This window comes from Salvia hispanica, chromosome 3, assembly GCF_023119035.1.
Source record: "Salvia hispanica cultivar TCC Black 2014 chromosome 3, UniMelb_Shisp_WGS_1.0, whole genome shotgun sequence".
NCBI lineage: Eukaryota > Viridiplantae > Streptophyta > Magnoliopsida > Lamiales > Lamiaceae > Salvia > Salvia hispanica.
In genome coordinates, this window is record NC_062967.1 from 44,876,668 (window position 1) to 44,904,061 (window position 27,394).

Sequence of the window (27,394 nt, forward strand, 5' to 3'; positions counted from 1 at the left end):
TACATACTCCACCATCTCACTTCATTAATTACACACTCCACCAATTCCTTAAAACTCGTTCCCTAACTAAATGTGACTATAAATGTGGGACGGAGGGAGTATTTGATAATGTATAGTACTCCCTCCGTCCCGGAATATTAGACTCACTTCTTTTGGACACATGATTTAAGGAAGTGATATTTAAATAGTTAAAGTGGAGAGAGTAAAGTGTGAGAGAGGGAAAAAGTAGGGGAGAGAAGAGAGAAAAAAATAGGTGGAGAATAAAATAAGATAGATGCTTTTTGCTAAAAAAGGAAATGAGTCTAATATGTTGGGACATCCCAAAAAGGAAAGTTGGTCTAATACCTTGGGACGGAGGGAGTACTATATAATCAATAAGGTATGACAACGCCTTAGTTTTAATCAATATTTAATACAATAGCTTTAATCATAAATAGATTATATAACATAATTTATTCTGAAATAAATATGCATCTAATGTAAGACTAATATAATTTTCGTTTATTAGTTTGAAAACAATAAAAATTTACTAGAAAATTTCAACAAAAATACTCCTATATAAAATTTTTAGTAGGATCAAATTTTTAGTCAACTTCATAATATTTAATCACAAGCAATTATAACAACCGAACGGAGGCTAAATAGAATAACTCTTATTTTCCCATCATGATTAATATTATTTTTTTGTACTTCTTCAATTCAACTGAATATTATACTCCCTCCATCCCAAGATAAGTGACCTACTTCTTTTGGGCACGGGATTTAAGGAATTGTATTTAAATAAGTTAAAGTAGAGAGAGTAAAGTATGAGAGAGGGAAAAGTAGAGGAGAGAAGAGAGAATAAAGTAGGTTGAGAATAAAGTAAGAGAGATTACTTTTTGCTAAAAATGGAAATATGTCACTTATAGTGGAACACCCTAAAAAGGAATACAAGTCACTTATCTTGGGACGGATGGAGTATTAAATAACAAAAATTAATAGTTTTAATCAATATTTATAGTGTCCATGAATTAATAGTTTTCATTAAAAAAATTTATTGATATTTAAAATATAAATATTAAATTTAATTTTATAAAATTAAATCTAATATTGAAATAAAAAAAAAAACAAATTCAGTGAAGGATAACAAAATGGAAGAAGAATGATAATTTTGAAATAATGTCAAAGTTAATACTCCATCCGTCCCGGAGTATTAGACTCACTTCTTTTAGGCACATGATTTAAGGAATTGATATTTAAATAGTTAAAGTGGAGAGAGTAAAGTATGAGAGAGGGAAAAAGTAGGGGAGAGAAGAGAGAAAAAAGTAGGTGGAGAATAAAATAAGATAGATGCTTTTTGCTAAAAAAGGAAATGAGTCTAATATGTTGGGACATCCCAAAAGAGAAAGTTGGTCTAATACCTTGGGACGGAGGGAGTACATAACTAAGATAATATCAGATTTAAAATTTAAAAGTGTAAAAAGACCAAATTGCTCAAACCCCCCAAAATAATATCAAATGGTATTTTCGTACCAAAAAAAGCCAAAATGACCAATTTCGAAATAAACCCTTAGTCCAGGGACTATTGGCGATATTTTTAAAGTCCAGGGACTATGGGCGAGATAAACCCATAGTCCAGGGACTATTTTTGTAGTTCACTCATAATATTATTATATAAGTAGATACAAAATGCACTCCCTCCATCCAAATCAAAATATCCACATTCTTGAGTAACATGAGATTTTAAGAAGAATTATGGTGGGATAAGTATAGAGAAAAATGTAGTTGGATATTTTTAATGAGATGAGTTAGATTTATTTTCAAATATAAAAAACGGATATCTTGAGGAAGACAAACTAAAAAAGAAAGGTGAAAAAAAAGAAAAAGTGGACATCTTGAGCAAGTGGGACGAAGGGAGTAATTGACATGATTGCAATTTTGAAAACTTTTTTAGATACTATAAGAGAGATTGATATATTTCTCCCGGGTCGAAGCACAAAAACAAACACAAACGAGTAAGTAGATCAAAATGAGATCTCCGTTCCCAACATAAAATTGTGGTGATATAACAGTTGCACACTTACATCTGCTGCCAAAACTCCGCTCTCTCAATTCTAGTTAATGTAGATCGTCGGAGGCTCTTCTTCTGGGATCTAAAATTCCAAATGCAAACATACATTTAGACCATTTTCTTTGGGTCATAGAATAGACGAATAAAAGTAATACTCCTAATTTTGAACATGCTTAATTCACATAATCCTTTAAATACTCCATATATTTGTTCCTAACCAACCTCACTCATGCGCAGTTAATAAAGTGAGCAAGGAAACCTAAAGAAGGGTTCAACCAGCATACCTCGCCGACATTCCATTCAACTTTTGTCCAAATGCCAGCATCCACATTAGTGTTTTCTGTTGGAATGTTGTTGCTGGAAAAGAATTATAAGCATAAGAAGCACATTAAGCTTAGTCACGGGCCATTTTAGCATACTAATTCAAACAGGTGGTCATGGAAAATAATAATCCTAAAAAGCAACCGTGATAAAGATATCCAATTATATGAAACATAGAATGGTAGGCTTCGCGGAAGCAAATTTCAGCAGAATGTGGTGCATATTCAGTCTAACTAACCATTTTTCCAAAGAGTCAGCATAGTAAATATTGATGAAAATGTTGGAAGAACTTACATCAACTGGGTGGTGGTGTTGGTCAATCCAATGCCACTGGAAGCTGAAATTGGTTCATTGGTGAAAAAATTTAACTGTTTACCCGCCCCATTTCCTGTCTGTGGTAAGCTGGCTGGAGTTGAAAACGGATTCTGCTGAGCACTTATTGCACCATTGTTGGAGTTTGTAGTACCAAAAGGAGAGAAGCTTTGGGTAGAATGTTGAGGTTGGATACCAAAAGAGCCTACAAGGTAAAGTGGGAGATTAATGTGCGTTTCAGAATTCAGATCATTACTCCATTAGCATAACTGCACATTTAATAGCGTACCTGAAGTGTTGAAAGGTGAATTGTTTGTTTGAAAACTAGACGGCTGAGTATTGTTCTGGAATGCGTTTGGTTGACCAAAGCTAAAATTAGGTGCAGCTGCAGACCTAGATCCAGCATTAAACACTGGAGTTTTTAATGAAAGCTAAACTTATGCAAGTGAATGAATAATAAATTCTAGCAAAAAGGACAGAAGTTGCCTCATCTAAGACCTTGTGTTTGATGATCCACTCAATTGACTAAAGCTTGACACCTGAGAAGAAAAACCATTGTTCACGACTGGAGCAATTGTACTGCCTCCACCAAACATATTTTGAGAACTCGGAGTAGGAGCTGAAGACACTGGGTAAGGATTTTGTGCAAGTTTCTGAAACTCAAGTAACTTGGAGTTGAGCAAATTCCTCTCTCTCTCAACCTGATCAATGGGAGCAACCAATCAGTCAGAAATATACATATAATTACCATATTCTTAAGCAGCAAGAGAGAAAGAGACTGGAGGTTTAGTAAGACTCTAACACAGATTTTGGTGTGTTAGACAAGAGCTAAAATGAAGATCTATTAGTGCGAATTTCCCTACAATGGACGCTATGTCTTTTCCATGTTTGGCATCATCATATGCTAATGCACGCAACTCATCATAGCTGATGTCACCGACAATGTCACAGGAACCACTGCAGATTAAAGGAAATTTCAGTCATAAAGAAATAGACAAATGTTTTGACTTGAAATAAAGGCTATAAAATATCCCAGAACAGTAGTTAAAATGGTGCCAAACATGCCTCCCTTGAAGATGTACATGAGGTGCAATAGGAAAGCAGAGGCTCGGTTCAATTATTCCCTCAATAGTTTCTATTGTTATTGGATTCAATTATTATTAGTATAATAAAGTCCAATGCATGGCCGAATATCGGATGGTCTGCATGAATAAATAGTTATGTTCCAGGTCAGGATTTCATCTTTTGGGATCACCATCATTTGGAACAGCCTGGTTTAGTTCTATGCTTCCTCACTAACTCTACCAACAATAGGCAAAATGTTGAAATATACGAAGAATTCCGGGTACCATCCAGAGGGTTCAAAATTCCCCTTCATTAGGAATAAAATTGCAAAGAGGTAGAACTAAAAAGTTAGAACATACTTTCGCATGTGACCATAACAGGTAAGTTTCCATAGGGGTTTCTCATTTTCGAGATCTTCCAGTATCGCCCGTTTGCAGGACTCGATATCAGTGGGGTTGCACCTGTATAAGTACCCAAATCATATGAGTCAATAAACTTGAATAATAATATAAGAAAGAGAAATGAATAAGCTTTCCATCTGAAAGACATGAGATGCACTCACGTATGATTAGCAGTTGAAGGCTGATTATTAGCTTGCCTCGAAGCAGGAGCACTGCTATTGTTTACGTTGGAAAAACGACTCCACTTATTATCAAATGGCTGACAAAAAGACATCAACAAAATTAACCACTTTGAGATAAGTCATTTTTCAATGTATCTGTCACTAAAATATATTCAAATCTAAAACATAATAACTGGCAGCACGGTGGTATATACAAACACAATCAACTGCTTGAATAACCACAGAAAGAACCTTGACTTGATTTGGTTTGGATACAAAGCCATCACCCCCTCTTGAGTGTGCATTGCTCTGAACACCAAAACCAAAAGGGTTTGGCTGCGGATTTGGTTGCTGATTTGGAGTACGACTAGTTTGAGCACCAAAACCAAAAGGGTTTGGCTGTGGATTTGGAGAACGACTAGATCCAAAAGGATTGCTCTGACTTTGCTGTGGCGTGGTGTGAAGAAACTTACAACGGGTGCCATACTGACAGCTGAAGTGAAAGAAAATAGGCACTCATTAGAAAGTGCATCCAGCAACTGCAGCAATAGACCTATGATATGAAGTCATTGCATTTTAATCCCCAAAACCAAGCAGAAGATCATATAATCAATCAAAGCATCCAAATTAATCAACTGCTGGCAAGTTGTTTAATGAGTGAACATGTTAATTGATTAGTTCTCATCCCTTCAATTTCAACTTTTACATACTAAAGACTTATCTTCCAACAAATGTAACATCTCTGATCGCTAGGGCAACTCATCCATAGCGAGGTATCAAAATCCCCCTTTATCAGCTCGCATTCATAAATGGGTTCTCATCTACTGGTGAATAATCATATTAATTCAATTATAGCATCGAAAAGCAATTAGGTTGTGACGAAGAAGTAGTAATCGATTCAAGCAAAGCAAGCAAGAAAGCAGATGAAATATACCCGAATTGAGATGATACAAATTAGGAACAATGGCAGAGATGAGAGAAATAGAATCATACCTGCCACGCTGAAAATACCTGCAGAGTTCTTTCTTGGGAGGCATGATTGAATTTGGGATTTAATTTTGGGAGGGAAATCAAATAGGGGTTTATGAAGTGAGGAAAGGAACCCTGTTGCGTCACAGTGACGCCACTGGATACGCCGTTACCATTTTCCTGTCGGCTATTAGTATTACATTAAATTAAATTACAATTTTTTGGATAAATGTTGGATTTTCCGAACATGTCAATTTAATTTTATAGTTACTCCATAATATAGATATTATTACTCCACCGTTTTTTAAAAAATAAAAATTATAATATAAAATTGATAATTGGAATGATGAAAAAAAAAATGGATAAAGTAATTAAGAAAGAGGAACATAAAAAGTAGTAGACTTATTATCTCTCTTACTTTATTTTTTCTCCATTATAACTATTTATTTTAATTTTTCAAAATGAATGTGTATATGACTATGTTATTATTTAACTATTTATTTTTTTCTCTAATTTAACTATTTGAAAACGCCTCTATTAATATGGAATGGAGGGAGTATTAAAAATGATATATGGCTACTAATAATAACGGGTATTAACGGGACTAACGGGTATACCCGTACGGGTAGTGGGTATACCCGCTACCCACAAAACTCTAAAACACACTACCCGATCTCGCCCCATTTTCCGTTATCGTCGGGTATCGGGTACCCGATACCCGGCGTGTAGCGGATCGAGATGAGAATTACCCATTACCCACTATCCATTTTTGCCACCCCTATTATTTACATAAAAATAAAACAACACAAAATTCTAGACATACAAAAAGTCAAAGAGTATCATTTTCCACTATCCCACTTCAATTATTACACACTCCAATAATCACTACCTCACTTAAATTATTATACACTCGAACAACCACTATCTCACTTCAATTATTACACATCCCAACAATTTCTTAGAACTGGTGCCATAACTAAATCTTACTATTAAACTGGGACGGAGGGAGTAAATGTTACTGTTAACTCCATTAGTATGATATCTTTTGAGGAAGTGTCCAAAAATAAAATCGTGAGGACATAGCTCAAAATATATCATATTAATGTTGAATCCGAGTGTGCATCCACAAACTCTCACGTTCATAAATATCACAAAGTTTAATATATTGTCGCCCTTAATACAACCCCATCCGAAAGGTATTCATCTTTAAAATGTAGTACGGTCTTGTGAAAGTTGATAGACAGGTATAATTCTAGTGCTGATCTAGTTCATAGGTTAACTTTGGTATTTCTAAATTTAAATTTTCATCTTTCTGCAGTGCAACATCTAAATCCCATGATTATTGTGTCACATAATATGTTTTCAGAACATATGCTATAAATTATCACCGTACTTTGATCACTCGCTATTTAGATACGATGGAAAGGTTAGGATTCTATCTTGTTATTATAAAACTCCTTGGCTCTACTTTAATAACATGCTTTACCTATAACTATCTAGAGATGAATGATAAATTGCTAATAAATATGAAAATAACTGTTATAACCAAGCCAGCATACTTTTAATTTTAATTTAGGTTTTCTTTGTTACCATTACATGCAACATATAAAGTTATTTTCAAACTTCTAGGTAAATCCTTTGATTTTTGAGTCTTTCACAAACATTGAGATTTTCCAAATCCCATATCCTATTCTTCTACAGTGTTGGTGTTGTATTCTTACCTTTCCCGGCTACCTATTCAACTATAGTAGATGAACAATTTTCGTGAGAAGGCAAAAGCTTATTAGAATTAGATAATGATATTAAGAGTGTGGTGCCAGCTCAACCATCCTATCAAATTCATTTGGTATAAGCAACCTAGTACTCTTAAATTTAAGATCAAACCAGGTATTGGAAAGATTCTAAACTAGTCCTGGTACCGGACAGGCTCGACATGATTTAGGCGGTTTGGTTTTGAACTAAAATTGGCGGTTTTTCCCACATTCCAAGTTTTGTATTAGAGATTGCTAAACGAAAATGGACCATCAAATCCTTAATCCTGTGTTGAATGATCGGTAAAGAGGCTCATATATTATTCACTGATATGTTATGCTACATAGATACAAGATTATATAGCCTTAGGAGGATCCACATATGGTGAACCTAATTAGCTTCATTACACTAGTTGGCATCTTCTGAGTATGGTAAAGAATAATCAAATATCCTCTAATTGATATCTTCCGGATATTGGGTGATTTCCTTCTAATGCCCCACTCAAGTTAAGTAATGTTAAGTAATGAGATTGTCAGTACTTAACTTTTGCATAGTACTTCTTGAAATGACTTCAAGTTCTTAGCCTTTGTCAAGATATCAGTCAGTTGGTCTTCGGATTTCACAAATGACATTTCTACTACCTTTGCCTTAATGTTCTCCTTGATGAAAGTGTTTGTCTACTTCCATGATAAGCTCGGATTTTGCACTTTTTTAAGGCCTTTATTTGTTCCGTTTTGTGTATCGCAGTTGCATTACATGTCCATTATTTGCATATTTTATCTATTTTGATATTTTGACGTATTTTGTGAGAAATGTACAAAATAGAGCCTAAAAAGATAGCAAAAAGGCGAAGATGGAAATCTTGAGTATTAAAGTCAGCAAAAAGAGAACCCTTTGCTTCAATATTTTCAGAGTATAATATTTAAGAGTTCCTTCCACTGTTCATCAAGATCCAAGGTGTTTGAAGTGTGGATTCAAGAGAAGACAAGACTACAAGATTGAATCATTGGGTTCTATTGCTTTAGTTCTTATTTTTTTTTCTATGTTTTCCCTTCAAGCTATGTTTTTAGATTATTCAATCATGTGTAACTAAATCCGTAGAATTCCAGGGATGTGTTAGTAACGACTTTGGTTTATACAGCTTCTATTTATTTAATATTCGTTTTGTTCATTACTTTGCTTCTATTCTAATTGTTGGATAATTGCTTCATGTTTGAGTGACATATTCTGTGATGATCTATTGACGTGCAACATAATCGTAAGAGGAGGTTTGCATGTTAGAAGAGCGTAGTTGATGTTACAATTAACTCCCCTTAAAATGGTATTGTTAATTGAGGGCAAAAACATTAGGAGTCTTAGGAGCTTTTATGAGTTACAAATCTTGGATTGATACCCCTAGTGTCTATAATATATTTTGTGCCGCATGGACAATAATTATGTGACTCGTTCTAGTAAAGCATGAACTGTGCTAGGGTGCTGTAGTTGGAACTTGTATAACCTATAACTGTGAAAGCACATCCTTGGATTTCTCTATCTCATATATTTATCTCCGTTATTGTATCTACATTTGTTTACTTGTTATGTTATTTTTCAAAATTTTCTTTTCAAAACCAAAAAATTCTTTGTTTTTCCAAATAGTTGAAGAAGCCTAGTAGAGGATAGCCAATTTGTGATAGTTTTTCCCGTGATCAATATCCGGTTTTGACCTTTAGCTATACTATATATACTTTGTATACTTGCAGGTTTATTTAGTGCTAATAAAAAGTGCATCAAGTTTTTGACGCCGTTGCCAGGGAATACTTTCACTTTTGTGATTGATATCTTTCAACTAATTTTTTTTTGCTAATTTGGAGTTTACTACTTTTATTTAGTTTTTGTTTCAATAGATTTTCCTGCAGGAATGGAGAATCCATACTGTTACTATGAAGAGAAACAAGGAGGATACTACGAAGAATATTATGACCCCAATCAAGGGAGAGAATACTATTATAATGATTGCTCTGATTATTCATATTCTGCGCAAGATTACTACTCAAACGAAAACCTTGAACCTTGTGCAGGTATGGAAGAAGAACCTCGCTCTAAATGGGAGGAATTATTAGAAATATGCATGATTGAGGTGGAAGAAATCGGAAAACAACAAACTAGAGGCTGGACAACTTGGAAAGAATAACAGGACTCCTGGAGCAGAGCTTATCTAATCTTGCCTTGCAGGTAGAAGAGATGGAGTACCACACGGGGATCTTAACCACCTCAATACGATGCAAACATACACCGGGGATATTTCCTAGCTTACGAGAAATTATTCCCAAAGGAAACTGCCATGCGGTGCAACTGCGCAATGGGACTACCTATGAGCCCCCAAATCCATCAGATCTGGGAAGGACAAGGAGAAGGTAAGGAACGGGTCGACTAGGGACCTACTGTCGACCAAACCCAGCGGCCCGCTGCACAGTTTCACAGTGCCCCGCTGGACCATCATCATTAGCTGAACCAGAGCCAGCGTCCACTGCATCATTAGACAGTGGTCCGCTGGAAAGGATCCAGATTTCAGGACCAGTTCAGCGACCCGCTGAGACACACTTTAGCGGTCCGCGGAAGTTTACCAGTACACTCGGCATCCTTTTTCCCCACAGATTGACGAGCAAGAAGTTGAATGTTTAGTTTGCCAAATTCCTGGAAGTAATGAGTTAAGTCCACATCAACATACCACTAGTGGAGGCACTCAAATGTTTAATTATGCGAAATTTTTGAAAGATGTGGTCGCTAAAAAGAGGAAGTAGGGGAAATATGAGACAGTAACACTGACCGAGAATTGCAGTGCCATAATTTAGAAAGGACTACCTACCAAACACAAGGATCCAGGGAGTTTCACTTTATCTTGTGTCTTAGGGAATAATGTAAAAAGTAAGACACTTTGTGATCTTGGAGCAAAAATTAATATGATGCATTTGTCCTTTTACATGAAGCTCGACATTGACAACATCCAACCAACATCAATTACTCTGCAGATGGCGGATAGGAGTACAACAACACCCAGGGGGATTGTAGAATATGTATTAGTAAGGGTAAGAGAATTTATTTTTCATGTTGAATTCATTGTTTTAGACACACAGGAGGACAAAAATGTGCCATTGATACTTGGGAGACAATTTCTAGCCACTGAGGGAGCTATGATTAATGTCCAAAAGGGAGAGCTCACCTTGCGAATGAATGATGAGAGCATTGCCATCAACATGTATAATGCATTGAAATTCCATGGGAAGGCAGAAGGTTATGCGGAATCAAGTAGTCACAAATTGTGTAGGGGAGGTTGAAGTCACATATCACCGAGCCCATGACCCATTGGAAGCTTGTGTAGTAAATTCTTTTATTTCTATCGATGACTTATCTAACTGTGAGACTGATGTGTGTGCTATAGTAGGAGAACTCGATGTACTCCTCGAGAGAATCCTTTAAAGAGGACACAATTTCCTTCCCTTGCGCACTCTTGAAGAAAGAAAGAAAGAAAGGAAGAAAGAAAGAAAGAAATGTGGAAGCCAAGAGGACCCCCTAAAGTGGCGTTGAAGCCACTCCCCACACGTCTCAGGTATGCATTCTTAGGGAGGGATAACACTTACCCTATTGTAGTTTCAGCTGCTTGGACAGAAAAGGAATGTGAAAAGCTGTTGTGTGTCTTGAACAATCTTTAGTCTCCTTTTCACCCTGTTAGTTGTTGCTGACAGAAATTGACGATGGTTGTTGTAAACTCTGAAGGTCTAGAATCTGGAAATTCTGATAACCGACGAAGAAGATATCGTTGTTTCTATTTCATTCAATTTTGTCGCTAACGACTTCTGTACAACATACACTATTTTTGTAGCCAACAGTTGTAGATATCAACTTCCATAATTCTTTCCAATGTCCTTCACAAATTTTTATTTTATCTGATTGCTAAACCTTAGGTATTTGAATATCCATTTCTGTTGATAATTCTTACCGATGACTGTCATTGTTTTGATGTATGTTTCATTGAAATAAATGAGACTATACCTATAGAACATGGGTTGTACTCCATAATTGAGAATTTACATACAAGCAAATGAGACATTTTTTAAGAAATAAATAATACCACAAATGAAATGATGTATAGCTTAATTGGTAAGACATTTTCCCTTTAACTAATAACTCAAAGGTTCAAGTCATTAGGGCTGACAAAATGGATAGCGGATAATGGATAATTCCCTTCCTGACCTGATATCCACCGGGTATCGGGTATCCGCTACCCGACGAGAGCGGAAAACTGGGGGATCGGGTAATAGGTTTTAAAGTTTTGCGGTTACAAATTTACCCGATAATCCTGATAATACCCGATATTTATAGGATTAGGATTTTCAAACCTTTTATTTTAGTTATTTAGTTTCAAATATTTAATGTCCGATAAACTTTATTTCTATTTTTTCTCATTTTATATACAACACAGTTGCACACACATATACTATAATATTATATGGATAGCAAATGCGCACGTATACTATATATAAACCCCACATATGTAGTGTCTGTCATTAGGAGTCTCATTTGAGTTCGATACGAGTTTTAAGAAATATAAAGAAAAGTGAGTAGAAAAAGATAGTGGGATGTGAGACCTATTTTTATATATTACTTTTATAATAAAATGTAAGTGAATTGAGTAATTGGAATGTGAGGTCCACCTACATTTATAGTAAACGTGAACCGGGACTCCTAATCGCGATGGACTAAATGGTAAAGCGAGACTCCTAATAACGGACGAATTGAGTACTATTTATATACAGTTGTAATTATGAATAACAGTACACACATATATTGGGCACACACATACATTATATATGTACACATAGTGACACACATATAATAACTCAAATGATGTCAGCGGGTTTGGGTACCTGCAACTGCGGGTTCAGGAAACCCGATGCGGATATCGGGATACCCGTATAACTATATGGGTCGGGATTGGATAGTAAAATATTGAGCTTTTCAGGTTTGGGTATCCGCAAAATCGGGTTTGAATACCCATTTCGACACCCCTACAAGTAATCATATGTGTTAATGAGAAACCATTATTGATCCTCTCGATGTGAGAGAAAAAAATAACACCACAAAAGATATTGCACAAGCTTGCACCACACGTGTCAGCAGCTCCACATGCACCCCAATCGTGCCCCCAAGCCAATTGGCATCATGCGTGCACATAACTCGTATCCCGTGCGACTAGGTGTAATTTTTTTAAAAAATTATAATTTGTGAATTGTGTGTAATGATATAATCGAGACTCATGAGTGTATTCTATATTCAGTGCTTTTGCACTTAAAAGTAGTTGTGAGGGTTGTTCTATAGTTGTGAAGTTGCTCCATTTGCTGTAGATGCTCTTAAGGTGACTTTTCAGTATGATTTGATTGTGCTTAGGGCTGGCTAATACGGTGAGTGTATCATTTTTGAATTGAATACAGCATGAAATCTTATTATAGCAGGAATTTGTTTATGCTACTCCCTCCGTTTCAATAAATATGAACTATTTAGTTTCGCACGAGATTTTATACAATGTTGTTTTGTGAGTTAATTAAAAGATACTCCCCCCGTCCCGCTTAAGATGACACGTTTTCCTTTTTAGTTTATCCCAACTAAGATGACACATTTCCTTTTTAAGTAACTTTCTCTCTCCAATTAATACACTCAACCACTTTTTCTCACTCCTATTAAAATATCCATCCTTCTTTATCTCTCTACTTTAATACTTACATCCACCTTCTCTCTCTCCAATTAAACACTTTAACCAATAACTCCTAAAATCCCGTGCCAGCTAAGCAATGTGTCATCTTAGCTGGGACGGAAAGAGTAGTAAAGTAGGAGAGATAAAAAAGTAGAGATGTTTAATGTTTTACTTTTAATGGGACAACTTAAAAAGAAAAACATTTCATTATTAATGAGACCGAAAGAATATTTGTTAGGATTCACTTGATAGTTGGGACAAGATGATGCAAGATATGTTAACGTTGACAGGAAACACCCGCAATAATCAAGATTGTCACTAATATAACACGTGAAAGGAAACAATTGCCTTTATTGCTGATATGTACACAATCTTCTACCAATGAAATAGTAGTAGTGATGTGTCATGTAACTATTGAGTAGGTAGGTTAATCTAAAACTACCCTCGTCCTCCAAATTTTGCCACAGTTTACTATTTCAGTCCGTCCATGAAAATTTAACACACTTCACTTTTACCATTTTGGGTAGTGGACCTCATATTCTACTAACTCATTCTTACTCACATTTTATTATAAAACTAATACTTTAAAAGTAGGACCCATATCCCACTAACATTTTCAACCCACTTTTCATTATATTTCTTAAAACTCGTGTCGGGTCAAAGTATGTCAAAATTTGGGGGACAAAAGTAGTAACTTTTAATGATAAACTGATATCAAATAATTAGTAATACCTCTTTCGTTTTATTAGTGTTGATATCAAATAATTAGTAATACCTCTTTCGTTTTATTAGTGATGTCATATCTTGTTTTGGATTGTTCCACTATCACCTAGTCATTTATTCTTTTAGTCTCTTCTACTTTATGCCACTTTTACTTTATTTTCATTTTACTTAATTCAGGAGATGTATATTTTTTGAATCTCCTAATCCGGAAAAAATGCTTCAACAGAATAAATAGGATGAATACAACTTGTTATTAGCTTAGTCCATTCTAATTTATACAAACATTTTGATATAAATGTTTTTTTATATAATTGAATTATTTTCAAGCGAAACACTCTAAAATTACATATTTCAACCAATTCTAGCAAAACACTCTAACATTAATAACATCAAGAAAAAAATAGATAAACGATATTGGAACCGAAACTAGTTTCAATTTTCACTATAACAAAAATAACATCTAAGGACACTTTTTTATTAAGTTAGGGACGCTAATTTATGTTGTTAAATATATCATCGACGCTTTAAAAAGCATCCTTAGTGGTGATGTGCCAAAACAAGATAAGGACGCAAAATGTAAGCGTCGGTGAAATAATTTTGAGACGCTTTTTAAAAAGCGTCCTTAAAAAATCAACTTAAAGAAACTATTAAAAAGTGTCCTAAATACAAATTAGAGACACTTTTCATAAAAGCTTCCCTAAATTCTACTAATTTTAACACTACTCTACTATAATATTCCAATCTAAGATGATACCCCTAAATTAATACACCTAACACGACCCTATCTATCTATATATATAGGAATATCAAATGAGTTGTCAACAAATGTGTAGTTTTTTGCTAACACGAGGGAGAAAAACAGTTAGTAAAAAATATTCATCAGATTATCTCATTCACATTTTTGTTCTAGTTGGTAGTGAAAGCTAAAATAATGAATTACAATTTCTTACATGTACTTAATGCCATGAACTTAGCCGTAGCAGTTAAAATAAGATTAGAACAATCTTTTTGTCTACTAATTCAATATAACCAGCAACTCCACTGCAAAATAAAAACAGAGGATGATCAATTAGCACAATATAGAAAAGCAAAGGGTTTAAAGCGTAAAGGTGCTTCTGATCTATGTTAAATCCTTAACATGGCTAAATGAATGACTATAATTGATCCCATAGTTTTTGAAGAAAAATAGAAGCCACTTGAATTACATGAAATCCAGAGGTCACAAGATCGCCACACAGCGATAGAAACATACCAAGTATAGCATGAAAAAATCAAAACAACACTCCAACACTTTTGCCAAAGCATCCCTCCAACAACGGACTTTTCTTCCGTGCTTCCAAAAACTCAGCCAACATATAATTTTTCAAATCACAAGGCAATTTCAGATAAAACATATAGTACTATATTGGGAACTTTTGTTTCAATAAACTATTTAAACTGAAAAAAAAATGCTCACCTGATTGGTAGAAAATTCAACAATGTGTTGAGTTGAAGGTTTCACAATAATCTCATTAACACTATCAGCTGCTTCAAAGTCTCCTTTGCTTAGTCCACCATATTGTGATGGAGTTTCCTCAACAAAAATATATAAGTTCCCACTTACCACAAAGCTCTCATATTCAATTTTTAATAATAACTACTCATATATATATAAAACAATTTTTAAACAGTTCATGAAAAATCAATGTAATGCCAAATAATTCATACCCTAAATTTGTACCATTAAACAGTACTAGTATGGAATAAAGATTCAACTATTTATAATTGTATACATAATTTGGGTAAAACCACGTAATAAGAATATTTGTTGGACGCTGTCAGTTAATACGAGTATTGATTGATTTATGGCCATAATTGATTTTGTCTGTCTAAGAGGGACAATGTAAGCAGATAATAAATGTGAAATTTATAAAGACTGTTTAGTATATTTGGAAATTTTAATGACACAACTGTAACGGTCATAGCATATTTAAGTCAGCACCAGAGGTTAGAAACGGAGTGCAAATTCGCAGCAGATATCTTCAATTAATGAGCACTTAAATAATTCTACTAGTAGTTTTTTTTAAAAATATTACTCGTATTAGTTTAGTTCTGCAGATTATAAGTTGGCCATAACAATTTTAGGACAAATATTATATTTCTTGATAAGACTACAAACTAAAAAAATAAAATTAATTTTTATGGACGGAGAGAGCAAGTACGTTGCTATATATTCAATCTTCTTATTTAACCAACAAGGGCTAGTAGTTTGTAACATATTTCTGGATCTTAAAACATAACAACATTAATCCAACACAATCTACTTTTTCCATTCATGAATAAAAGTCCCAATTCATTTTTAATATAAATGATAATAGGTCCACTGTCTATTAACTCTTTTCATTTAAATCTTAAATAAAATATTCAAATGGACTCATGTATCACTAACTTTTTAGCATTCAATTTTTTTAAAATTTTCTTTGAATCTGTGCCCCAAGAAAATGAGACTTGTACACTGAGAGAGTAAGAAATGATTGAAAAAATAGTTTGTAGCCAATGACAGGTATAAATTTAGATTGCCATATGCCAGAGTATATTGTAATGGATTAAATTTGAAAAATAGGTAAAAAAAAGGGAGGGGGAAAAGGATAATGAGCAGGCCCCTATAAATATTTAATGGCCTGGGACCAAATTATTTAAGATATAGTACAAAATACATAGCTGGAATCTTTAAATGTTATGCCCATATCGCTATTTTTTAAATTTGTAATGACATGTTTTCACTTATGTACGATTATCCATGCCCTAAATCTAAAATACAGAAGATTTATAATGATATAAATTAATAATTGTAAAATACAATATAAGCTGGAAATCTTTTAATTTGTTTGTCATGGTTTTAATCTTTTTAGGTGACGTTCGGTTGCCATGACTAATTATCATGAGACTATCCATCTAAGATTAAGTTGTTGGATTATTTTAGTTGGAGGGGTGAGGCTATGACTAATAATCATGAGACTATCCATCTAGGATTAAGTTATGAGGGTCAATGTTATGAACTAAACATGATACATATTTAATCATGAGATTTAGTCTTGTGAAATGAACACTCCTAGTGTATCCGTACATAAGTTACAATACGTATACTTTAATAAGAGCTAGACAACTTTAAAACCACCCTATTTTATGTATAATGATAAAAAAGAGAGCCAATATTTAAAAAATCATTACCAAAGCTATTACAATTTAGAATGTACTTAATATGTATTAAATCCTTATTTTTCGCACACCGCACCGCACCCTGCCGTCGACGATCTATCAATTTGCGTAATTAAGTTAAAAAGGATATGTGAAGCTGGTTTTGAGGCATAATTTTGCGTAGGATATGCAATAATATGTTTATTCGTTTTACAATGTAGTTGGGAGGAAGATATTTTACCCAAGCAACGGCCGTTGATCACTGATCAGTCATACAATAATATACTAGTATTTATTTATTATTTACGATACTATAACAAATATTTGTCATATATCTTGGAAGAATATGCGAATCTTTACATTTTGAAAAGTCTGAAAGTTCTTTAAATTTAGATAGGAAACAGAATTATTGGCTGAGCCTGAGCATGTGGCTTTGCGACCCCATAAATTAATTATTGCAATAGTCGGATGAATAAAATATTGAATAACATATTGATATATCACGACCTACTTCACCGAGGTTCTCATGGACGATAATAAACTATATGATGCGTGCAAACCATGCAATGAATATCGGATTATTTTGAATTAAATGGTTTTAGATACAAGGGTTTTAATTAATTTAATTTTGATCAGTATAAATATAATGATATAATTGCCATAAACATATACTCCATTCGTCCCACTTTAAGAGTTTAATTTAAGCTCGGCACGAATTTAAAGATATGTAAAGAAAAGTTGGTGAAAAAAAAGTGGAATATGTATCCTAAATTTATATATATACAGTATTAGTTATAGAGGCATGTTAGGGTGCCACCACCCCTTAAAATAACACCATACCACCATTCCTACCAATCATTTGTACACGTGGACGAATAATAAGTTGTCACATGGAAAAAAAGGACCCCCAAAAAAGACGGTCAGTAATTTGCTGGTCTTTATACAACAATTTTTCTTGTCCAGCAATATCCGACACATTATATAGCAATCTATAGATTGTTGTGTAGTGTTTGTAATATTGTTGTGTAACGTTTATAATATTGCTGTATAAGTGGTGTCACGGTGTCACTTTGAGGGGTTGTCATTTTAACACAAACCATTAGTTATATATTAAAATATGAGTGGAAAAAGGTCAGTCTAATGTGAGGCCTATTACTATTTATAGAATATGTCAACTGGAACTCCAAACGTGGGCTCAGAAAAAATGATAAACTGGGACTCCTAAAGTTGGATGAAGGGAGTGTTGTAAATGGCATTTTTGTATGTAGTGTATTTGCAATAAAGAAGATGAAAACTTATCAATTTCCATAATTTGAAAATTTATATAGTATATGAGGTAAAAAAATTGTTGGGACGTTTGGCGATTAAACGAAGAGTCTTTCGCCTCTGCTCGGAACTATCTAGAATAAATAAATTAAGAATAATTAAGAATTGGGAGAGCAGTTGTTCACCGCAGGAACTGGAAACCACGAGGCATCTAATGGACGAGGGAGGCAAACGGAGGTGGCACCGGAACCCTAAATATTTTCCTTATTTACTAAATAAAACCCCATGTTTCCATTTATCCTAGAAAATATCCTACTCTATGAAACATGCGACCCTACACATTCGGAGATGTTGAATTAGTGGCCAAAACTCTATAAAATCATATTTCCAGACCCAGAACTTTAATTATTGCAAAACATACCCTAGTTTTGAGAAATTCACTTAGATAATCCCATTTGTGACTAGAACGGGATTACACCCCCATGATCATGAATTACCAATAAGCCGGTAAAAAAAATTAATGGATTACTTCCTGCAGAAGGAGTATCCACTGCATATAATATATAAAATGAAAATAACATAGGTAGAAAGTGGTGGATTTTTTATTGTGCGGGCACGGATACGAGCATCTCCAATGGTCGGCGAGCGACCGGCTAGCCGATTCTCGGCGCTGGCCGGTCCGCTCGCCGAACCATTGTAAGCGGCGAGCGCTCGCCGATTCCCGGGCGCTGGCCGAAGCGCTCGCCGATCCACTCGCCGCCATTGTAGGCTGGCGATCGGCGAGCGATCGGCCAGAGCATATTTTTTTCAATTTAATATCCAAAACACTATATATACGCGATTTGAACGTCATTTTCATTTGCACCGCTTATTTTAACGAGCTTTCTCTCTCTCTCTTAATTTATGTACAAGAGCAATAACGCGAAATGAGTAACGCGGGTGGTAGTGGTGGTAGTGGTAGTAGTGGTAGGGATGCTGAGGAGGAGTTCGAACAGCAAATGTTGGAAGTGTTAGAGGCCTATACGACCCGCGAGGCAGAGCGGCTGTTATAAAGGGCCTTGCAGCCACCGGTACCTCGACCTCGACCCGTTTTCCACCGCCGAGTAGTGATTGATCGGGATCACCAAGCTGCACATCAGCGGCTATATGACGACTACTTCGCTCCGGAGCCGCGGTTTGGGGCCAACCTTTTCAGGCGGCGTTTTAGGATATGTAGGGAGCTGTTTATGCGTATTGTCGACGCTTTAGAGCGTCGATACCTGTGTTTCCAGTTCAGGTACGACGCGGCGGGCAAACCCGGCCACACAACTATATAAAAGTGCACTGCGGCTATCATGCAGTTGGCCTACGGAGGCGCGGCAGACATGTGGGATGAGTAACTCCACATCGGCGAGACGACTGCCACTGGATTGTCTGAAGTATTTCTGTGAGGGCGTCGTTGAAATATTCCAGGGACCGAGTATCTTCGAAAACCTACCCCGGAAGACAGGATCTGGTGCAGATGCACGGGGAGAAGCATGGGTTCCCGGGGATGTTAGGCGGCATAGATTGTACGCATTGGGAGTAGAAAAACTGTCCCGCTGCCCTCGGAAGGGTTCTACACCACCGGCTACAAGGAAAGAATCACGATGATCCTCGAGGCCATAGCTGATTACCGGTTGTGGATATGACATGCGTATTTTGGGGAAGCCGGTTCGAACAACGACCTCAACTCATCGCCCCTTTTCAACGGCGGTGCCGGGAGGTGTCGGTTCGGCCATCGCTTTTGTCGCCAACGGCAACCGGCATGATATGGGCTACTACTTGGCGGATGGGATATACCTAGGTGGCCCGTCTTTGTGAAGACGATCGAGATGCGCAAATGAGGACATGAAGGCCTACTTTGTGGAACGGCGAGTCGGCGCGCAAGGACGTGGAGCACGCATTTGGTGTGCTCCGAGGCTCGATGGGCGGCTTGCAATTAGAAGTCCAACGCGTTTGTGGCATGTCGATTGCATTGCTTCTATAATGTACGCCTGTATTGTGTTTAATTTTAAAATTGAATAGTTTTTTAATTTTGATTGTTGTGGCTAACCTATGGCTAGCCTATTGCTTGTCCAGTTGCTTGTCCTGATGATGTGGCAGGAGGAATTTTAGTGCTGATGATGTGGCAGGAGGAATTTTAGTCTTGCTGATGATGTGGCGGGGAGGAGTTTGTGGCTAGCCTATTACCATTGGAGCTGCTCTTAGAGTGAATTGTATTTTCATTTTGTTCCTTTTCAGCTAGAGTTTATTGTTGGTTCTAGGTGCTTTTATATCATACTCCCTTTGTATGAAGATGGTTGAGTCGTACTTTCTTTTTTATTTGTCCCAAGTTAGTTGGCTATTTATCTTTTTTTAGGAAAATTTTTATTTTCTCTCATATTTTACTCTCTATTTATCTCTAATATTTTATTTTCTATTATACTTTACTCTTCACTTTAATATTTAAATATTACTCCATCCGTCCCAAAAAGTTTGTCCCAATTTGACCTGCGTTAGTTTTAAGAAATTGTTTGACTTTGTATTAAACGGAAGTGTGTAATGGAATAAGGGTCCCACATTGAGAAGATTGAGAGTATATTTAATGTCTATTTTTAGTAGGTTTCAAATGAGATTAGCTTTATGGGACGGACGAAAATAGTAAAATAGAAAACAAACTTTGTAGGACGAAAGGAATAATAATTTATAAATCTGGTAGTAATAAAAGAAATATTTCAGGATGGAGGAAGTTGTATATATATAGTCATCAAATGGGTTGTTCTATCATCAAGAAAATCATATTCAAAGTTATACTCTATTGACTATTCTTCCTATAAATATGTACATTTTTCATTTTCGTCTGTCTCATAAAAATATGAGCATTTCAATTTATGAAAAGTTGTCCTCAACTTAATATGTTACAATAATAATATTATGACTGTATCAACTCCCCCGCAGTTAAAATCCACCTTGTCCTCAAGGTGGAAACCACGACACAATGAAGAGAGTCGACAACGGCGAGATATCTCCCCCCGGATCAAAAACATGAGATCGTAGTTTTGTTCGCCTATAACCGACTATCGCGTGACAACGTATGTGAACTATTATGCACGTTCCAATAATTGCTTCAGACCTCTTCCAATTACGATCAAAACTTTGGTATATATGCCCTCCTGGATCAAATATACAAGACTGCCCAGTCCCATTATACACTTCGTTCGGCTCCATAAATACTTCATTTGGCTTCAGAGATTCCCCAATGACATCAACACCAAGAAATGCATCGGTCCTTCTCCCCTCTTCTACACTGACATCGGGGCTGCACGACAGAGAGATCGTAGCTAGAGGGGGTGGGGCAACCATTAGCATCTCATCTCTGTCATAGGACTTGCAATTGAAGAGCATGACTTCGCTGCAACACTTATCTTGGACTTCCTCTACAATGGCATCATCGGGTACGACAGTGGCGTTCATTGGGCATCCTCGGTACGGCTGGACAACCACTGCCGGTAGTGGTGCTGCTGAGCAGTGGTGACTCGTTAGTGGAAAACAGCCGGTAGTGGGTTGAATCTGGGCCTGCTTTTGCGGTTGTGCTCCAGGGAGTCCGTAAGACGAAGCTCCATGTGGCGGTGTCGGAACAGGTCCACCAATGTAGAATGGGTATTGCGGTGGTGTGTGCAACTGTTGGGTTGGCGGATTCCAGAAAATTTGATCAGTTGCGCCCCAATTGTAAGGCTGGTATGGCTGCTGCCAATCCCGGGGGTCAGGCGGTTGAGTGTGCGGTGGATGAAACCCCGCGTCGACTAATGGCGGGTGGCCGTACAGTGGTTGTGGGAGTTATACATCAGTTTATTTACAATCTATACCACTATGACCCATTACTACTCATCCAACAATAATAATATGCGTCCTACTATCCATTAATATTACTGTAACTATATTTTTTACTATTGCTTACTTTATTAAATATGCATTAATTTTCATATCATTTTAAGTTAATATCTCCTTTTTATCTACTTTATAATGCAGTTTAAATTCTGATACCTTGTTGCTTTCATGGTTTGGTTAATATTAGAATATAAGATAAAATGTAAAAACATAAAAATCGGGATGGACAAGAAGAGGCCCGGTTGTGACGAATAATACGTGAGGTCATCTCATTGGTGGCTACAAGACATATACTACTATTCTACTACACCACACTAATATCCTGTTTGTGTTTATATATGTAATAGTAGAAAATCTAATTTGTTCCACAGACCTCTGAATCATATAGTGCTTCTCTTCTCCCACCGACATACCTCACTTCTCTCTGAGCAACCATGGAAAATATCCAACCCGAAAAGCAACACAAAAACAAACGAAAAATCCTAATCCTCTCCGCATTCCTCTGTCTCCTAGTGGTGGCAGCTGTCTCCATCCCCCTCGCCCACCGCCACAACCGCCACACCAGCGCCACCTCCCACGCCGCTTCCTCCGTCGTGAGGTCCACCTGCGCCGCCACATTGTACCCGGAGCTGTGCCTCTCCACGGTCGCTTCGGCCGCCTCTTCTGCCGCAGTGAAGAGCAGCAAGGACGTGCTGATCGCGGCCCTCAACTACACGATCTCCACCGTGGAGCGCAACTTCTTCACCCTGAAGAAGATCAGCCGCGAGCAGCGCAAGACGCTGACGCGCCGCGAGAGGGTCGCCCTCCACGACTGCTTCGACATGGTCGACGACACCCTGGAGGAGCTCCACGAGAGCGAGCTGGAGCTCGAGGATTTCGGCTTCAAGAACTACTCCCTCGCCGCGCATAAGGAGAACCTCCTCACTCTTCTCAGTGCCGCCCAGACCAACCAGGTACAATGACACTTATATAATGATTTCAGTTTTTTTTTTCTTTTTTAATGATGTGTGATACTATAATATTTTTTATTTTTTTTTTCATTTGCCAACACCAGGAGTCTTGCCTGGACGGCTTCTCCCACGACGGCGCGGATAAGAAGGTGCGCGAGGCGCTCATCGCGGGCCAGATGCACGTGTTCCGCCTCGTCAGCAATGTGATGGCCATAATAAAGAATTTGTCCGACCACGAAGTGGCGACGAAGCTCAAGTCGGAGGGGAGGAGGCTGGCGGAGGCGGAGGAGCAAGGGGAGTGGCCGGAATGGTTGTCGGCGGGGGATAGGCGGCTGCTGCAGGCGACGACGGTGACGCCGGATGTGACGGTGGCGGCTGACGGGAGTGGGGACCACCGGACGGTGGCGGCGGCTGTGGCGGCGGCGCCAGAGGGGAGTAGCCGGAGGTATGTGATTAGGATAAAGGCGGGGGTTTATAGAGAGAATGTGGAGATACCGAGGAGGAAGACCAACTTGATGTTCGTCGGAGATGGCCGGACGACGACCATTATCACCGCCAGCAGGAACGTCGTCGACGGCAGCACCACCTTCAATTCTGCAACTGTTGGTTAGTTTTTACCTTCTTTATTCAATAATTAACGGTCAATGATTTAGCTTGAATACTCCACTAAAAAACTTACTCCTTCCTACTTCACTAAAAAACTTACTCCTTCCGTCCCACTCAAAATGTCCACAATCTTGAGTGTCACGGGGATTTTATGAGGAATTGTTAAGTCGAGTAAATATAAAGAAAATATAGTTTTTATTCTAACAAGGAGTTCAAATATTGAAAGTGGATATCTTGAGTGAGATTGAGAGACATGTTTTAAGCACGTAATACGGACACTTTATGAAGCGTTAATGGTATAATTAGATACACGAATCATCTCCTAAGTAGGATTAAAAATATTAGCCATTTGTTGTTGTAGTGCTCTAAGCATCGGAATTCCGGTTTAAGAATATAAGGGGGTAAAATTCGTTTTCAAAGTAACAAGGATTTTTTAAAGGAACGACATTATTTTGGAAAATACTTTTAATAGGGACCGTAAACTATGATTAACACTCATTTAACTGAGACCAAGTTTGTTTTCCTAATGTAATTATGGTAATCCAAAATCTAATGATTTAACACTCATATATTTCAGTCACATATTTATTAAACTTTACTTGTTGAGGAGATGGAGACAAAACGGTGATGTGCTGGAAAGAAATTGATGTTTTTGGAGTATTATTGTTATTTTGAGGCTTTAAATCTATGGGGCCATAAACTGATTCTAAATTCTTTGGATATGGTATAAACCATTTCTGACTTTTCTCCATTTGAAATTGTTGTTCACTACCGCTATGGGGAAACGCATACGTACTGACTAAATAAATTGATGTTTGTGGTTTTTAACTTATAAATGGTAGCCTAGTTTTGGTGAAAAATAGGCGTCGGTACAATAAGACAAAAACATTTTTAAATATCAAGCTAAATTATATACGTATCTAATTTATACAAGTTTTCTTCCATAAGAAATTCAGGTCATGATAACATTTTTGCTTATTTTAATATGTGTCTCTATTTTACATAGTTGATTAATTAATTGATTTTATTATTTATTTTAATTAATATTATTGATGCAATACATGAGCTCATTTTCTATGCACACATCCATCAACCCTTCTTTCTTTATTGTTGATAAACTATACTATCAACCCAAGATCTGGCTCAGAAGTTTCCCCGATATATCTTCTACTTTAATAATAAGTAAATTATTGTTAACAAAATTAAACTTAGACATAGGACGAAACGAATTTATGTCCATACGAGGATAACAGAAATATCTCAAGAATTAATATCAATAATTTTTTTTTCAATTTTCATCTAATAACGTTTTAATAAAAGTTTGAGATAATAAACTAAGATTCACTAATTAAAGTGCATGACAAAGGATCTATCAATTCTTTAAGATTTTTTTTATGATTAAATGAACATAAATTTAAAGGTCACGAATATTTTTAATGGTGATACTAAATGTAGAATTTTGACGCGTGCAGCGGTGGTCGGCGGCGGGTTTTTGGCCCGGGACATCACCTTCCAAAACACGGCAGGTCCGTCAAAGCACCAAGCCGTGGCCCTCCGCGTGAACGCCGACCTCTGCGCCTTCTACCGGTGCGACATGCTTGCCTACCAGGACACCCTCTACGTCCACTCCCTCCGCCAGTTCTACACCGGCTGCATCATCGCCGGCACTGTCGACTTCATCTTCGGCAACGCCAACGCGGTCCTCCAGAACTGCGACATCCACGCGCGCCGCCCCAATTCGGGCCAGCGCAACATGGTGACCGCCCAGGGCCGCGACGACCCCAACCAGAACACGGGCATCGTGATCCAGAAGTGCCGCATAGGCGCCACCTCGGACCTCAAGCCCGTGCAGAGCAGCTTCCCGACGTACCTCGGGCGGCCGTGGAAGGAATATTCGAGAACGGTGGTGATGCAGAGTGACATCAGCAATGTGATCCATCCGGCTGGGTGGTATGAGTGGAATGGCAACTTCGCTCTTGCTACTCTTTTCTATGCTGAGTATCAGAACACCGGCGCCGGCGCTCCCACGGGGAATAGGGTCAAGTGGGGAGGGTTTAGGGTGCTGACGAGCGCGTCGCAGGCGCAGCCGTTCACCGCCGGGAATTTTATTGGTGGTGGGAATTGGTTGCAGGCGACCGGCTTCCCCTTCTCTCTTGGGCTTTAATTTGCCTATAATTGTGTTTTTTGATGAATAAATCTGTTTGTAATTTGTTTTTCTTTTTACGTTTTGTTTCCAATTTGTATTTCCATGAATAAGTTGTTTTATCTTTTCCAACTCCAAGATTACATGTTACTAGCATGTAAGGATGGAGCAAGAATGGTAAGACCAACAAGATAATTAGCAATGATGTTGAAGCCACGTCCCCAACACCTCATGAAGTAGAATTATATTTTAATTTTATGAGTATTGAGTATGATAACATCACCAATTGTATTTTGTCATGTCAAAGGCTTAAAATACAGCTACAAAACCAGTCCCAATCCATTTTTCATCTGTCACGTCAGCATTTTAAATTTCAGCCATAACACTTCTAATAAGTTAGCCACAACATCAGGTTAAAGATATAAAAACTACAAGCAAAAATCTCAATGATTACGGGATCCAAATGTAAGAATATTTATATTCTTATTTGACCTATGTGTCTATTGGTTTGATTTTATGGATCATGTTTATATTAAATGTTAAAGATTCTAATATAAAAGACGATACCATAATAGATTGGATTCGATTAAAGAATTAGAATTGGGTGTATTGATAACCCTCCTCTCTTACCTCATAATTAAATATACTTGTATATGAAATGAGTATATATATATATATATATATATATATATATTAATAAATGCGTGTGCCGTGAATTTAATATAAGAAATGATTGACTTTGATATTATTAATATTAAAGTAATGGTTGAGTTTCTACATAATTGAATGGACGGTTAATGGTGGTTAATTAAGGATAAGAACATTTATTAGTTCGTTAATTAACTTCCATTAATGAAAAGACACGTCTATTACTTGAAAGTGTATGATGTCTATATAAATAAGATTACAACGAGGGAATTATACATGAAATTTTTCAACATGAGAGATTCATGAAATACATGCAGCAAAGTAAATTGCATGAGAAAAGTAAATTGCATGATAATTTCCTTACTACAATTATTGTATAGATATACACTCACGGCATTCAAGTATATATTTATATATATATACATTAAAGTTATTGATTCTTTATCCATTAAAAGAATCAATAAATGCTAGAGGTCAAATAGGGGCAACATCAATTGGAGAATGCAGTCAATGAAAGGACGAACATCAAATGGTGGATTCAACCTCTACATCAAAGAAGAAAGCATGGATGTAGGTTAGTGATTTTATCTTCACTTATAGTATAAATGTTATGGTTAATTAATTCAAATCTAGAATTAGATTTCACTATAGAAATCATTAAAGTTGAGATATGGCTTACAGTTGGTATCAGTGTCAATCTAGATTTGGTTAATTCACCATTTATGTGTTTTCAAAATTGAATTTTGAATGGTCTTGGATTTTTTTCGATTTTGGTTAAATATGCTTCCGCTTATGTGTTGGGTAATTGTTTTATGAAATGTTAAGACAATATAAGGATATTTTACTCATTAAAGATTTCAATATTTAAATAATATATAACTTGTTTATCACCAAAGTGGTCTTGTTATATTGTATTTATTTATTGAAAATGATAAATGTTAATTAATTGATCATGATTATAGAGATGCTATAAATGACATAAGAGTTTGATTGATCAATTATTTTATTATCTATATACTGGGAGATCACCCAAAGGTTGATCATTGTATATAGATAATAAATACGAAGTTGATTAATCATTTATTCATGTGTCATTTAGTATGTACACCCAAAGGCAACATGCTTATTTGATATATGTTTAGTTTGATTAATTGTTAAAGTATATATTTAGCATCGCTGAAAGTACATGTGCTTAAGTATTACCCAAAGGTTACTTGAATGCATGTTATTT

General features: G+C 36.5%; 2 protein-coding genes across 4 annotated transcripts; one reads left to right on the forward strand and one right to left on the reverse strand.

Moving 5' to 3' along the window:
* Positions 1–1,977: 1,977 nt before the first annotated feature.
* Positions 1,978–5,422, reverse strand: LOC125212156 (zinc finger CCCH domain-containing protein 16). Of its 3 annotated transcripts, XM_048112238.1 has the most exons (11): positions 5,304–5,328; positions 5,032–5,134; positions 4,563–4,808; positions 4,311–4,408; positions 4,108–4,209; positions 3,547–3,640; positions 3,182–3,384; positions 2,973–3,076; positions 2,666–2,888; positions 2,335–2,407; positions 1,978–2,132 (listed from the first exon to the last, which is right to left on the reverse strand). In XM_048112238.1, exons 2-11 carry the CDS (start codon positions 5,071–5,073, stop codon positions 2,094–2,096), a joined length of 1,224 nt encoding a protein of 407 aa, XP_047968195.1. In that variant the 5' UTR covers positions 5,074–5,134; positions 5,304–5,328; the 3' UTR covers positions 1,978–2,093. The 3 variants fall into 3 exon arrangements, with proteins under 3 accessions (XP_047968195.1, XP_047968197.1, XP_047968198.1); XM_048112240.1 differs by lacking the exon at positions 5,032–5,134 and having other exon boundaries at positions 4,563–4,803; positions 5,304–5,422; XM_048112241.1 differs by lacking the exon at positions 5,032–5,134 and having other exon boundaries at positions 4,563–4,803; positions 5,322–5,362.
* Positions 5,423–22,157: 16,735 nt separating this feature from the next.
* Positions 22,158–25,773, forward strand: LOC125213767 (pectinesterase-like). The gene is made up of 3 exons (XM_048114497.1): positions 22,158–22,769; positions 22,871–23,372; positions 24,845–25,773. The coding sequence occupies exons 1-3, from the start codon at positions 22,251–22,253 to the stop codon at positions 25,534–25,536; spliced, it is 1,713 nt and encodes a 570-aa protein (XP_047970454.1). The 5' UTR covers positions 22,158–22,250; the 3' UTR covers positions 25,537–25,773.
* The last annotated feature ends 1,621 nt before the right edge of the window (positions 25,774–27,394 follow it).